Source organism: Pristis pectinata, chromosome 31, assembly GCF_009764475.1.
Source record: "Pristis pectinata isolate sPriPec2 chromosome 31, sPriPec2.1.pri, whole genome shotgun sequence".
Classification (NCBI taxonomy): domain Eukaryota; kingdom Metazoa; phylum Chordata; class Chondrichthyes; order Rhinopristiformes; family Pristidae; genus Pristis; species Pristis pectinata.
The window spans coordinates 4233003-4247149 of NC_067435.1; the positions used below are offsets into that span (position 1 = coordinate 4233003).

A 14147-nucleotide genomic window follows, 5' to 3' on the forward strand; every position below is an offset into this window, starting at 1 on the left:
GCAAGCCGATGAAGCCCAAAACAATCTCCCATCACAGGTTCTCCAGTAGTACTGACTGCCACGGCTTAGTCAATTGCAGGTACGATACTACCCTACAACTCTGTAGGCATGTTTGCTCAGAGCTATACATCAGATAATCATTGGCATCATAGGCCCCAGTTCAATCACTGGTTCAAACCTACAACTTGTAATGAATATTGAAAAGAATGTACTGATGTAGTTATTCAATCTGCATTGTCAGAAGTGCCCCCTTTTCTTAAGTTGCAAGTTTATCAACTTCCAGGCAAGTTGGCATTTTGAGCTCATCCCTAATTACTCAAGTAGGGGGCAAGCCACCTTCTTGAACCACTGCAGTCCTCATGGGAAAGATATTTCTGACGAGCACTGTTGAGTAGTAAGCTCAAGGATTTAGACCCAACTGCAATCCTATCGGGCAGAAGATACAAAAGCCCGAAAGCATGTACCATCAGGCTCAACGACAAGCTTCTATCCCACTGTTACAAGACCCTAGTACGACAAGGTGGACTCTTGACCTCACAATCTACCCTGTTATGATCTTGCACCTTATTGCCTGCCTGCACTTTCTTATGTAACTGTAACACTTTATTCTGCTTCCCTTGTACTACCTCAATGCACTTTTGTAATGAAATGATCTGTATGGATGGCATGCAAAACAATGTTTTTCACTGTACCTCAGTAAATGTTACAATAATAAACCAATATAATATTTCCAAACAAGGACAGAACACAACTGAGAGGGGAACCTGCAGGTGATGGTGTTCCCCTGCACCTGCTGCCCTTGATCTTCTAGGTGGTGGAGGTCATGGTTTGGGAGGTGCTGTTGGAGTGACCACAGCAAGTAACTGCTAGGATTGTACAGGTGACACACACTGCAGCCACAGAGAGCATGGTGGAGTGTGTGAATGGTCAGGGTGGTGGGCATCAAATCAGGTATCTTAATTGCAGATTAATTATCTCAAAAAGGTCTGGCAATTGTGCATTGAGGGACTCCCTCAGGACCAAATCCAGTGATATCCCTCCATCATGAAACTAGAACATTAATTATCTGACAATATTGAACAGGTGTATAAAATTATGAAGGGCCTGGACAGAGTAAATAGGAAAGACTTACTTCCCTTATTGGGAAGCATCAAAAACCAACCAGAGGGCATGGAACTAAAGTTATTTGTGGACAGGTCAGAGGGGAGATGAGGAAAAATGTTTTCACCCAGAGGGTGGTGAGAATCAGGAAGACACTGGAACTCCCACCACATTTAAACTATGCATGGAGAGCTGGGAGTTGAAGGTCTACAGACCCACTATAGAGGTGCGGGCTGCTCTTTTAGGGACTGGCACGAAAATAATGGGCCAAATGTCCTCCCTTCCATTGTTAAGCTTCCTCCCATTCCCAGATGCTATGACTCACCAGGCAGTAAATATTTTAAACATCCTCCATAAATATACAAGGCAATAAAAATACATTGATTTATCATCTGGATTGCGATGCAGTTAAATATAGTAACCTATTTAATTAGGATACAGTGAACTTGTGATCATTTAGAGGCCACTCGGCCTCCAGTTTATGCTAGGATCCGATTGGATCATGGTTAGGTCACCAACTTTTGCCAAACAAATCTGCTGCAATATCACAAATCGATACCAGAACGTCCCCAGCCACCCTGGTCTTGGAGATGCAGCTATGCTCTATCAGCTGACTAGCTGCCTCACTGCTCTCCACTTAAACACCATAGGTTCACATCAAGCATTAACAGCTGGAAGCGATTAAAAAGTATGATCTAATTCAGTGGCCCTGTGACCATTATATAAACCGTATCCAACGCCTCTCTGTTCGAGAGCTGCTGGTGGTTTAGGTTATTCCAAACATCACAGTAGGTGTTATTCAAATAAGGACTGAAGTATTTTTAAGTGATAAATATTTGGAACCAATTTTAAGATTAAACGAAGTGTCCAGTTGACTTGTCACTAGCCAGGTGTAGTTAATTTCCCTCAACCCCAACTGCTTGAGTCACGGTCAAACAATAATTTACATGTGATGTGTTAACAATATGGTGATGTCACGGGGAGGGGAGGGAGCGCGTCAACACAAAAAAAAAGGTCTCCAAACCAGGATTGAAGTGGTTAGTTAATATACGCCACGTTCACTCCCTGAACCGCTTGGAAAAGCCACAATAACGTTCGCCCTGTAAGTGCAACCTGTCAGTTTCACTGAAATTGACAAGGCTCCAATCACCACCCCACTAAACCCCGACATCTTCCTCTGATCAGCGATAGAGGGTCGCCTGTTGGAAGCAAACCCCTTCATCAGTACAAAAAGGACATTTCATTTCACCAAGACCGAGCCGGATTAAAAAAAAATCCCCCAACCCGCCGGAACCTGGACCAGGATTCCTTAATCGCTCTTAATTAACGAATTAACAGATGCACTGGGGCCTTTAACATGTCGTTAAACAAAACACGTTTGTTCTGGGGGGAAAAAGCCATCGTGCAATTAGTGTTTTTCCCTCATTCAACAAACCCAGGTTTGGGTCCATTGTAAGACAATGGCTCGGAGAGAGAAACGAGTGCGTAAATTCATTAAATTAAAAAAAAAGAAACAAGGTCACTGATCCAGCGACGCCTCGACACAGGCAGATAGTATTGGTGAGGAATTATGGTTTGGGTACAATGCGTCTACGCTTTCAATCTGTTCCAGGAGCTTCACATTGCAAAACAGGTTCAATGCCGTTGGCTAGTTTTAATGAGACATCTTCCGGCTGCGCATAGCCTTTCACACACACACACACACGATCACAAAAAGAGCGGGTGTGAGAGAGAGAGACCCTTTGCGATATTATCAGACAATAGGGGCTTCAGTCTGTACCTGATCCGTAGGATCGCGCTATCAGCCACGACAGGCTCCCGGCGATTTTCGCCCTGTAGAAATCGTAATGATCCAAAGGTTTGATCTCCGGGACGAGGAACGTCTTCCTCATTTCATCTACATCTACCATAGCAGGAGGAGAAAGGGGGCCATCCGCAGCGTCGGTGAAAAACAGGGTGCTTGAAGCAAGTCCAAAACCTGGTGTCCCACTCCCTGACCGCCCGCGGCTTCGCTGCTCGTCTGCGCGCCTGCTAGACCATAATGGTCGGGGAGCTTTCATTTAATTGCATCCCTCCCTCTTTCCGCCGGCTTTCGGTGCAGGTACTGCGCTGACTCACGGCGGAGAGTGGGCTGCGCTTTCGCTCGTCATTTTTCCAATGGGCTCAGGTGTCTTTGTTGCGTTCACACACAGCTCCATCTAGAGGAAGCCTCCCCAGATCCCCATGAACAGGCTCCCCGGCCACTTCTCAGCTGATTCACAGTCAGCCGCCTGCTCATGGTGTGGCTGTGCACTCTCACTTAATGATTAACCTGGTTAGTCTCAACGAAACAATTTGCCTATTTGGTCATACAGTACATGAATGCTTAATGCCCAATTTTAGACCATGGGGTAATAAATCTAACTGCACAGAGAACAAAAACTCCTCTGATTTGTTTCAGTTTAGTTCCCCCCCCCCCCAACATATCACTGAGTATCCTTCACATATTCAGTTGCCTTTTGGAAGTTACTCGGGAATCTGATTGAAGGCTACCTCTGGTTCTCTCTCCAGGGCTGCTGCCTGACCTGCTGAGTGTTTCCTGTATTTGCTTCACTATATCTGAGTCCAACATCCTGGCTTAGAAATAAATGCAACAGAGGCTTTGACTAGACACATGAGTATGGAGGGATATGGACCACGTGCAGGCAGAAGTCCTATGTTTGGCACATGTTCTATGTTCTAACTGCCATGGACACAATGGGCCAAGCAGTCTACTTCTATGTTGTGTATTTTCTATGATTCTTCGTAGAAGCAGTGATAATCCTGGTAACTATAGACTGGTGAGTCTCATGTCAGTGGTAGGGAAGTTACTGGAGAGGATTCTTCAGGATAGGATTTATGAGTATTTGGAAAACCCAAAGCCTAATTATGGATAGTCAGCATGGCTTTGTGCAGGGCAAGTCGTATCTTACTAACTTGATCGAGTTTTTTGTGGAGGTGACGAGGGTGATTGATGAAGGTAGAGCTGTGGATGTTGTCTACGTGGATTTTAGTAAGGCGCTTGACAAGGTCCCTCATGGGAGGCTCATCCGGAAGATTAAGATGCATGGGGTCCACAGTGAATTGGCCGTTTGGATTCAGAACTGGCTTTCCCGTAGAAGAGGGTAGTGGTCGATGGGACTTATTCTAGCTGGAGGTCTGTGACTAGTGGTGTTCCTCAGGGATCTGTACTGGGACCTCTGCTGTTTGTGATGTATATAAGTGACCTGGATGAGAATGTACATGTGTGGGTTAGTAAGTTAGCAGATGATTCAAAGATTGGTGGTGTTGTGGATAGTGTAGAAGACCGGCAAAGGATACAGCGGGATATAGATCAGTTGCAGATATGGGCGGAGAAATGGCAGATGGAGTTCAACCCGGCCAAGTGTGAAGTGTTGCACCTTGGGAGATCAAATGTAAAGAGACAGTACACTGTTAATGGCAGGACCCTTAACAGTGCAGATGAGCAGAGGGATCTTGAGGTCCAAATTCATAGCTGCCTGAAAGTGGCTACACAGGTTGATAGGGCGGTAAAGAAGGCATATGGCATGCTTGCCTTCATTAGTCGAAGCACTGAGTTCAAGAGTCAGGAAGTTATGCTGCAGCTTTATAAACCTCTAGTTAGGCCACATCTGGAGTATTGCGTTCAGTTCTGGTCGCCCCATTATAGGAAGGATGTCGAGGTTTTAGGAAGGCTACAGAAGAGGTTTACCCAGATGCCGCCTGGATTAGAGGGCATGTGCTATGAGGATAGGTTGGACAAACTTGGGTCGTTCTCTCTCGAGTGGTGGAGATTGAGGGGAGATCTGATAGAGGTTTATAAGATTATGAGAAGCATAGATAGAATAGACACCCAGGGTTTAAATGTTTAATACCAAAGGGCCTGCATTTAAGGTGAGAGAGGGTAAGTTCAAATGAGATGTGTGGGGCAAGTTTTTTACACAGAGAGGGGGGGTGCCTGGAATGCACTGCCTGGGGTGGTGGTGGAGGCAGATACGATAGGGGTATTCAAGAGGTTCTTAGATAGGCACATGAATGTGCGGGAAATGTAAGGATGTGGATATTTAGGTGGAAGGGATTTGTTTAGTTGGGCATTTGATTACTAATTTACTTAGATTGGCACAACATTGTGGGCCGAAGAGCCTGTTCCTGTGCTATGCTGTTCTATGTCCTACATTGTAAGTGCAGGACACCACCTTCTTAAGGACACTTAGGAATGAGCATAAAATGCTGGCCTTGCCAGTGATGCCCGTCTTGTCAATGAATGAAGGAACCTCCCAATATAGAAACATAGAAGCATAGAAAACCTACACAGCACAGAAACAGGCCCTTCAGCCCAACTCATCCATGCCAACCAAGGTGCCCACTTCAGCTAGTCCCATTTTCCCACATTTGGCCCATATCCCTCTAAACCTTTCCTATCCACGTACTTATCCAAATGTCTCTTAAATGTTGTTAACTACTTTCTCCTGCAGTTCGTTCCGTATACGCACCACCCTCCACGTGAAGAAGTTGCCCCTCAGGTCCCTTTTAAATCTTTCCCCCTCACATTAAACCTATGCCCTCAAGTTTTTGGTTTCCTTTCCCAGGGAAAAAGACTGTGTGCATTTACCTTATCTATACACCTCATGATTTTATACACCTCTATAAGACCACTTCTCAGTCCGCTACGCTCTAAGGAATAAAGTCTTAGCCTGTCCAACCTCTCCCTATAACTCAGTCCTGGCAGCATCCTTGTAAATCTTTTCTGCACTCTTTCCTATAACAGGGCAACCAAAACTGAACACAATACTCCAAGTGCAGCCTCACCAACATCTTGTATAACTGCAAGATCACGTCCTGCACTCAATGCCCTGACTGATGAAGGCCAGCGTGCCAAATGCCTTCTTCACCCGTCCTACCCATGGTGCCAACATCTCAAGAATAAATTAAACCATTTTCTGCTTTGTCAATGAATGGAACAGTGAGCTGAAGGGAGATACAAGGAAGGGTGACCAAAAGCTTAGTCAAGGAGATGGGCTTCAAGGAATGACTATGAGAAGGGAGTGGAGAGGTGCAGATATTCTGGAGGAAATTCACAGGTACAGAAACCAGGAAGGCACAGCTGACAGCGGTTGTGTGGAGGAAATACACAGGAGGTCACACTTAGAGAAACAAAGAGTCTGAGGGAGGGAGGGCTCCAGTGCTGGAGGGGGCAACTCAGCTAGAAAGGATGAAGCTTTGAGGAGGCAGCACCAGGACTTGTATGAGATGAAGTTGAGAGAGAATGAGGTTCAACCATATACCCCCGACTTGGACAGATATCAGTTTGTCCATAACCTGCGGGTATGATTACCAGATGTGGTGACTCAAGTGGGTCCACCATAACCTTTGAAACAGAATAATGACACTATAGTGTAAGTGCGGCATGCACAAGGTAGCTCTGAATGATTTCTGCCTCCAAGCATTTGCAAGGGAGGAGCTGAGTGATATGACCTTCCTAAATTGAGATAATTGCACAGGCTAAGAGGATAAATGGCATGTATTCCCAAACAGAGACAATGAAGGAGAACATTGAGCAACAGCGGGTGATTATGAGGGAGTTGATTGTCAGGATGGAAAGACAATTTGATAAGAAACAAAGAGATGCCATTCACATAAAGTGTAACAACTCAGCTTCAGGAGCAGGCAGCCCCACTGGAGTGAGTACTGGAAGGGCAATGGTTTTGTAATGGGACAAGGGATAGAAATTCTATTGGGTTATGCATCCACATTGGGAGATTTGAAGTTGGAAAATGATTGCTACATGTCATTAACAGTTAATGTGCATGTGCCATGGTTTGGGAGTGTGCCTCAATCCTTCCTACATGTGACATACTAACACATGGAAGTCACTGAACACACAGCAGCAGCAGAACCTGACCTGCAGGGCCCACCAGATGCTGCAGTATTATAGCCATCACTGTGCCTCAGGAACACTCAAAGCCTTCAACAGGATGGAGAAGGTCAGGGGTAAATTAGAAGGTCCATCAGTCTCTGTTGGAGACACAGGAAGACTGCAGCTGCTGGAAACTGGAGGAACACACAATCTGCTGGAGGAACTTAACAGGTCAAGCAGCATCTGTGAGAGGAAAGGTCCTGATGGAGGATTTCGACCCGAAACGTCGCCAATCCTTTCCTCCCACAGATGCTACTTGACCTGCTGGGTTCCTCCAGCCGATGGTTTGTTAATCCCTGTTGGAGAGTTGGTTATCAGTTTTTCTGGGATGGATGTCCCCAGTGTTTGAGGTAAGGCCTGCAACTTTTTTTTGCAGAGAATATGTAGATGGAGAGTGGGGCAAACATTGCTCCAGGGCTCCACCTCCAATGCCGTGGTCCCTTTGTCTATCCAATATGTAGTGTCTATCTTTCAAGGCAAAAGACTGCACTGGTTGCCAATGAGGGAAAAGAGTTATACAGTTATACTCCACAGAAACAGGCCCTTCAGCCCAACTGGTCCATACTGACCAAGTTGCCACCTAAGCTATCCCCATTTGCCCACATTTGGCCCATATCCCTCTAAACCTTTCCTGTCCACATATTTGTCCAAATGTCTATTAATACTGTAACTGTACCTGCCTCTATCATTTCCTCTGACAGCTCGTTCCATATACCCACCACCGTCTGTGTGAAAAACTTGCCCCTCAGATCCCTTTTAAACCTTGGTCAGGAGGAGGAAAGTCCACTGCTGAGTGAGGGAGGTAGAAATGTGGAACTTACTTCGTCAAAAGCCAGTCACCCCTTAGGGAACAATTGGACCTATCAAGGATTGTGTTTGGTGACTGTTTGGGGCAGTAGAATTAAGCCAGGGAGATGAAGGGGGAACAGATCAGGCACACTCTTACTGAGTGCTGGAAAAGGCCCAAAGGACACAATGGTCCCTCCTCTTCCTGTGATCCCCTCACTCACTACTCTCCTAGTTTCAGTTCCAAATGGGTACACTGTGACACTCCTGCCTGTTTCTCACTTTTCCTTCTGGTTCTTCCTTACACCTTTAAGCATTCACCGGTATAAGAAATCTTGGGGATTAGTGGGAGAGAATTGCTGTGGAGGGTGTTTAATTGTCTTTGTGGCTGGTGTAGGTTAGATCCTTTTGATTAGAATTGGGAATACCATTTTGTGGTTTTGCCCATGTGGGTGTTACTCACTTTTGCAGATCTTGCTTCACTCTTACCGACCTCAAGCTTTCTCAAGTCTCCCAGTTGATGGCTTTCATTATAATGAGCTGCCTAATAGCCTCGGGAGCGCCCTCTGCAGTCCAACTGAACCAAAGCAATAATTTGAAACCTCCAAAAGTCTTTGCATAGATGGTAATAGCTGATTTTGCCCACAGGGCCCACAATCCTTACATCTTGTAAAGTATCAGGCCTTCAGGAATAGAGGGTGTGAAGAAAATTAAACTCCCTTTTAACTTGACTGTTCTATAATCCTTTAAAAGAGATAGCGCGACGCTATTACAGCGCCAGCGATCGGGGTTCGATTCCCGTTACTGTCTGTAAGGAGTTTGTACGTTCTCCCGTGTCTGCGTGGGTTTCCTCTGTGTGCTCCGATTTCCTCCCACATTCCAAAGGCGTATGGGTAGGTTAATTTGGGTTTAAAAAGTGGGCGGCGTGGACTCGTTGGGCCGGAAGGGCCTGTTACCACGCTGTAAAAATAAAAAAAAAGTCTTGATTTGAATCTTCGACTTATTTTTACCGAAACATTGAGTGGTTGGGATAGCATTTGGGTAGGAGGCTAACAGAACATATGAACTGAATTCACATGCACACTCCTGGATCACCTCAGATTAATGGTGATCGCTATCAGAACGGTAAGGATTTAGACCCATCACAGTACTGGTATCACAGTGTAAATAAGGAATACCTTCAGAATGTGTTGAGAGAGCTAGAGAGAGAGAGAGAGATTGCTACCTGAGCCACGTGCAAATTGGCACAGGGTCAATAAGATCAGAGAGTTAAATGTGTGGATCAAAGATTGGTGCAGGAGAAGTGGGTTTGAATTCGTGGGACATTGGCACTAATATTGGGGAAGGAGGGAGCTGTTCTAATGGGACGGACTCCACCTGAATCACACTGGGACCAGGGTCCTGGCGAATCGCATAACTAGGGCTGTGGATAGGGCTTTAAACTAAATAGTAGGGGGGTGTGTTCAACAGATTGGAAAAGTATGGATAAAGGGACAGAGGGTGCAGGAGAGGCTACTGAAGTCTCCAGAATAAGACAAAGTTTAGAAAGGGATAAGAACTTCAGGCAACATGGAGAAATTTGAGAAGGGTGGTGAATACAGGACTGAAGGTGCTATTTGAATGCGTGCAGTGTACAAAATAAGGTAGATGAACTTGTAGCACAGTTAGAAATGGGCAGGTATGACGTTGTGGGCATCAAGAGTCATGGCTGAAAGGAGATCACAGCTGGGGGCAAAACCTCCAAGGATACACATCCTATTGAAAAGACAGGCAGATGGGCAGAGGGGGTGGGGTGGCTCTGTGGTTTTAAAAAATGAAATCAAATACTTAGCAAGAAGTGACATAGGATCAGAAAATGTAGAATCCTTATGGGTAGAGTTAAGAAACTGCAAGGGTAAAAAGAGCCTGATGGGAGTTACATAGAGACCTCTGAATAGTAGCCAGGATGTGCAATACAAATTAGAAAAGGCATATAAGAAATGCAATATTACATCGTCATGGGGGACTTCAATATGCAGGTAGACAGGTTAGCACTGGATCCCAAGAAAAGGAATTTGTTGATGGCTTTGAGATGGCTTTTTAGTGCTGAGCCCACTTGGCAAAAGGCAGTTCTGGATTTGGTGTTGTGCAATGAACCAGATTTGATTAGGGAGCTGAAGGTAAAGGAACCCTTGGCAGGCAGTGATCACAATATGATAGAATTCACCCTGCAATTTGAGAGGGAGAAGCTAAAATCGGATGTGTCGGTGCTACAGTTGAATGAAGGTAACTACAGAGGTATGAGAGAGGAGCTGGCCAAAGCTGATTGGAAGGGGACCCTGGCAGGGATGACGGTCGACCAGCAACGGCAGCAGTTTCTGGGAGTAATTCAGAAGACGCAGGATCAGTTCAACCGTGTCTGACAAGGGAAGTCAAAGACAGCATAAAAGCAAAAGAGAGGGCATACAATCTTGCAAAAATTAGCAGGAAGCTAGAGGATTGGGAAGCTTTTTAAAACCAACAGAAAGCAACTAAATAAGCATTAAGGGGAAAAAAGATGAAATATGAAGGCAAGCTAACTAATAATATTAGAGGATACCAAAAGTTTTTTTCAGATATATAAAGAGTGAGAGGCAACAGCGGACATCGGGCCGCTGGAAGATGACACCGGAGAGATAGTAATGGGGAACAAAGAAATGGCGGACAAACTGAATAAGTATTTTGCGTCAGTCTTCACTGTGGAAGACATCAGCAACATGCCAGAAATTCGAGAGAGTCAGGGGGCAGAAGTGAGTGTAGTCGCTATTACTAAGGAGAAGGTGCTTGGAAGCTGGAAGGTCTGAAGGTGGATAAGTCACCTGAACTGGATGGCCTCACCCAGGGTTCTGAAGGAGGTAGCTGAAGAGATTGTGGAGGCATTAGTAGTGATCTTTCAAGAATCACCTGAGTCAGGAATGGTTCCGGTGGACTGGAAAATCGCAAATGTCACTCCACTCTTTAAGAAGGGAGGGAAGCAAAAGACAGGAAATTACAGGCCAGTTGGCCTGACTTCAGTGGTTGGTAAGATGTTAGAGTCCATTATTAAGAATGAGGTTTCGTGGTACTTGGAAGCTCAGGATAAAATAAGCCAAAGTTGGCATGTTTTCTTAAGGGGAGATCTTTCCTGACAAATCTGTTGGAATTCTTTGAGGAAGTAGCAGGCAGGATAGACAAAGGAGAGTCAGTGGATGTTATTTACTTGGATTTACAAGGTGCCACACATGCGACTGCTAAACAAGATAGGAGCCCATGGTATTACAGGAAAGGAACCAGCATGGACAGATGATCGGCTGACTGGCAGAAGGCAAAGAGTGGGAATAAAGGGGGCCTCTTCTGGTTGGCTGCCGGTGATGAATGGTGTTCCCCAGGGGTCGGGGTTGGGTCCGCTACTTTTAACATTATATGTTAATGATCTGGATGACAGAATTGATGGCTTTGTGGTCAAGTTTGCGGATGATACAAAGATAGGTGGAGGGGCAGGTAGTGTTGATAAGAGGCATAGATCGAGTGGTCAGTCAGAGACTTTTTCCCAGGGCGAAAATGGCTAACACAAGGGGGCATAATTTTAAGGTGATTGGAGGAAGGTATAAGGGGGATGTCAGGGGTAAGTTTTTTTTACACCCTACCTTATTGGTATTGGTTTATTATTGTCACTTGTACCGAGGTACAGTGAAAAACTTGTCTTGCATACCAATCATACAGATCAATTCATTACACAGTGCAGTTACATTGTGTTACTACAGAGTGCATTGAGGTAGTACAGAGTGCATTGATGTCTTTAACTGAAAGTAACTTCTAAGCTTTTGTATCGGGAAGTAAAGAGTCAATAATGTTGTTACAATAGGAACCAAATGGTATTGTCAGTTACTGTTGGGAGTATTTTGGAGTATTGTGACCACTTTGATCACTTTGCACTAAAATGGACTTTACTTTTTTTTTGTTCTAATTGTATTCTTTCTTGTAAACATTGTGTATAAGTTGTGTTTAATTTATGCTTTTCTTGTGAATGCTTCTTGTCTGATGCTATGTGTCTGTGACGCTGCTGCGGGTAAGTGTTTCATTGCACCTGTGCACACATGTACTTGTGCATATGACAATAAACTTGACTTTGACTTTGAGACTATTTACATGTTGAGTCTCCGAGCTGTTACTGCAACCTGGATTTGTGTGAAATAGTTGCATTGTTGAGGTTTGCACAGCACATGACTGCTGTCCAGCATAAACACAGCACAGTCACAACAATGCAGCAACTTCTGCCAATGAGGAGGGACTAAGGCTTGTCCCTCTTGAGTTTAGAAGAATGAAAAGTGATCTCAATGAAACAAATTTTTATGAAGCTTCACAGCCTAGAAAAATGGTAAGGGTTATGTTTCTAGGATAATCTTCTTTTTAAAAAAAAATTGATCCGGCAGAAATGTTTAGGAAGGAAATTCCAGAGTTTAGGAATCAGTAGAAGGGAATGTTGGTCCCATGGAAACTAAGAGGGAAGATATCATAAAGGTGAAAAAATATCAAAGACATTAGATAAATATTTTTTGTCTGCCATCATAACTGTGGGAACAAACTGGAAATTCTGGAACCAAGAATCTAATGAGAGTGAGGATCCCTCCCACTTCAGATTGCACTACAATCTTTGCACCATTCTGTTGTTTTGCCCTTGTCACTGTATTTATTATTGCCGTGTACACTGTTTACTCTGTGAACTTCACATGAGCAAGGAATTTCATTGCACCCTGGTGTATTTGACAATAAACTAATCTAATCTTAAATCATTTAATATTGGTGAAGAAGAATACAAGGGCAATTAGTGGGACCAGAAGTCAACAAATCTCCAGGATGCAATGCTAATTCCCCAGAGTTTAAAAGCAGTGGCAGTAGAAGCAGTAAATGCATCAGTTAACCTTCCAAAACATCTTGGGTTCCAGGGCTGACCTGCAGATCGTGTTCTTTCTTGTAAACATTGTGTATAATTTGTGTTTAATTAAATGCCTAACTAAATTAATCCCTTCTGCCTACACAATGTCCATATCCCTCCATTCCCTGCACATTCATGTGACTATCTAAGAGCCTCTTAAATGCCTCTATCGTATCTGCCTCCACCACCACCCCTGGCAGCCCGTTCCAGGCACCCACCACTGTTCTTTAAAACAAAACTTGCCCCTCATATCTCCTTCAAACTTTCCCCCTCATCATAAATGCATGCCCTCTAGTATTAGACATTTCGACCATGGGGAAAAGATACCGGCTGTCTACGCTATCTACACCTCTCATGAACTTCTATCAGGTCTCCCCTCAGCCTCTGCCACTCCAGAGAAAACAGCCCAAGTTTGTCCAACCTCTCCTTGTCGCTCATGTCCTCTAATCCAGGCAGCATCCTGGTAAACCTCTTCTGCACCCTCTCCAAAGCCTCCACATCCTTCCTATAATGGGGCGACCAGAATATTCGAAAGAAAACAGAACGTTGCTTGAAAATACTTGCTGATCTGTGGAGTATTTTCACCACCTTATTAAAATGGAACATTAACTCTGCTTCACTTTCCACAAAGCCATGGATGTAAATGAACCATTTTCAGGATGTCAAAACAGAATGTCATAAGAACTGGTTTTGGGTGTCAGCTATTTACACTTTATATCAATGAGTTGGATGAGGAAGTCAAGTATTACAGCCAAGTTTACTCATGTTACAAAAATAGCTGGAGATAGCTGCTGTGAGAAAGAACCCAAAGGGATAGATTAGTTAGAGGATTAGAGTCATAGAGTTGTACAGCACAGAAACAGGCCCTTCAGAACAATGCATCCATGCCAATCAAGGTACGTACCTGAGCTAATTCCATTCGCCTCATTTGGCCCATGTCCCTCTAAACCTTTCCTATATTCAGATACTTTTAGATGCCTTTTAAACATTGTAATTGTACTCAGCTCTACCACTTCCACTGGCAGCATGTTCCATGTATCCACCACCCTCTGTGTGGAGAAACTTGCCCCTCAGGTTCCCTTTAAATCTTTCTCCTCTGAACTTAATCTTGCGCCCTTTTGTGTTAGACTCCCATACACTGGGGAAAAAAACTGTGACCATCCACCTTATCTATGCCCCTCATGGTTTCAAGAAAATCTCTGAGGTCACCTCTCAGCCTCCTTCGCTCCAGGGAAAACAGTCCCAGCCTATCCAGTCTCTTCTTGTTAGTCAAGCCCTCCAGTCCAGGCAACATCCTTGTGAAGGCAAGAAGGTGGTACATATCTATTATAAACACATTCAGCCCATGCCAGTTCCTAACTGAGCAACCTCTCTCCCACTCTCCTTATTTCT

At 44.6% G+C, this 14147-nt stretch overlaps 1 protein-coding gene across 2 annotated transcripts in view; it reads right to left on the reverse strand.

Annotated features, from left to right (window-relative positions):
- The window catches only part of camsap3 (calmodulin regulated spectrin-associated protein family, member 3), a 199321-nt gene extending 196062 nt beyond the window's left edge, over window positions 1-3259 (reverse strand). Inside the window, exon 1 of one of the 2 annotated variants that reach the window (XM_052041823.1) lies at window positions 2882-3259. In XM_052041823.1, coding sequence (XP_051897783.1) covers window positions 2882-3161 — 280 coding nt within the window. In that variant the 5' untranslated portion in view covers window positions 3162-3259. The remainder of the gene's footprint in view (window positions 1-2881) is intronic. The other variant, XM_052041822.1, reaches the window with a different exon arrangement.
- Between the last annotated feature and the right edge of the window lie 10888 nt (window positions 3260-14147).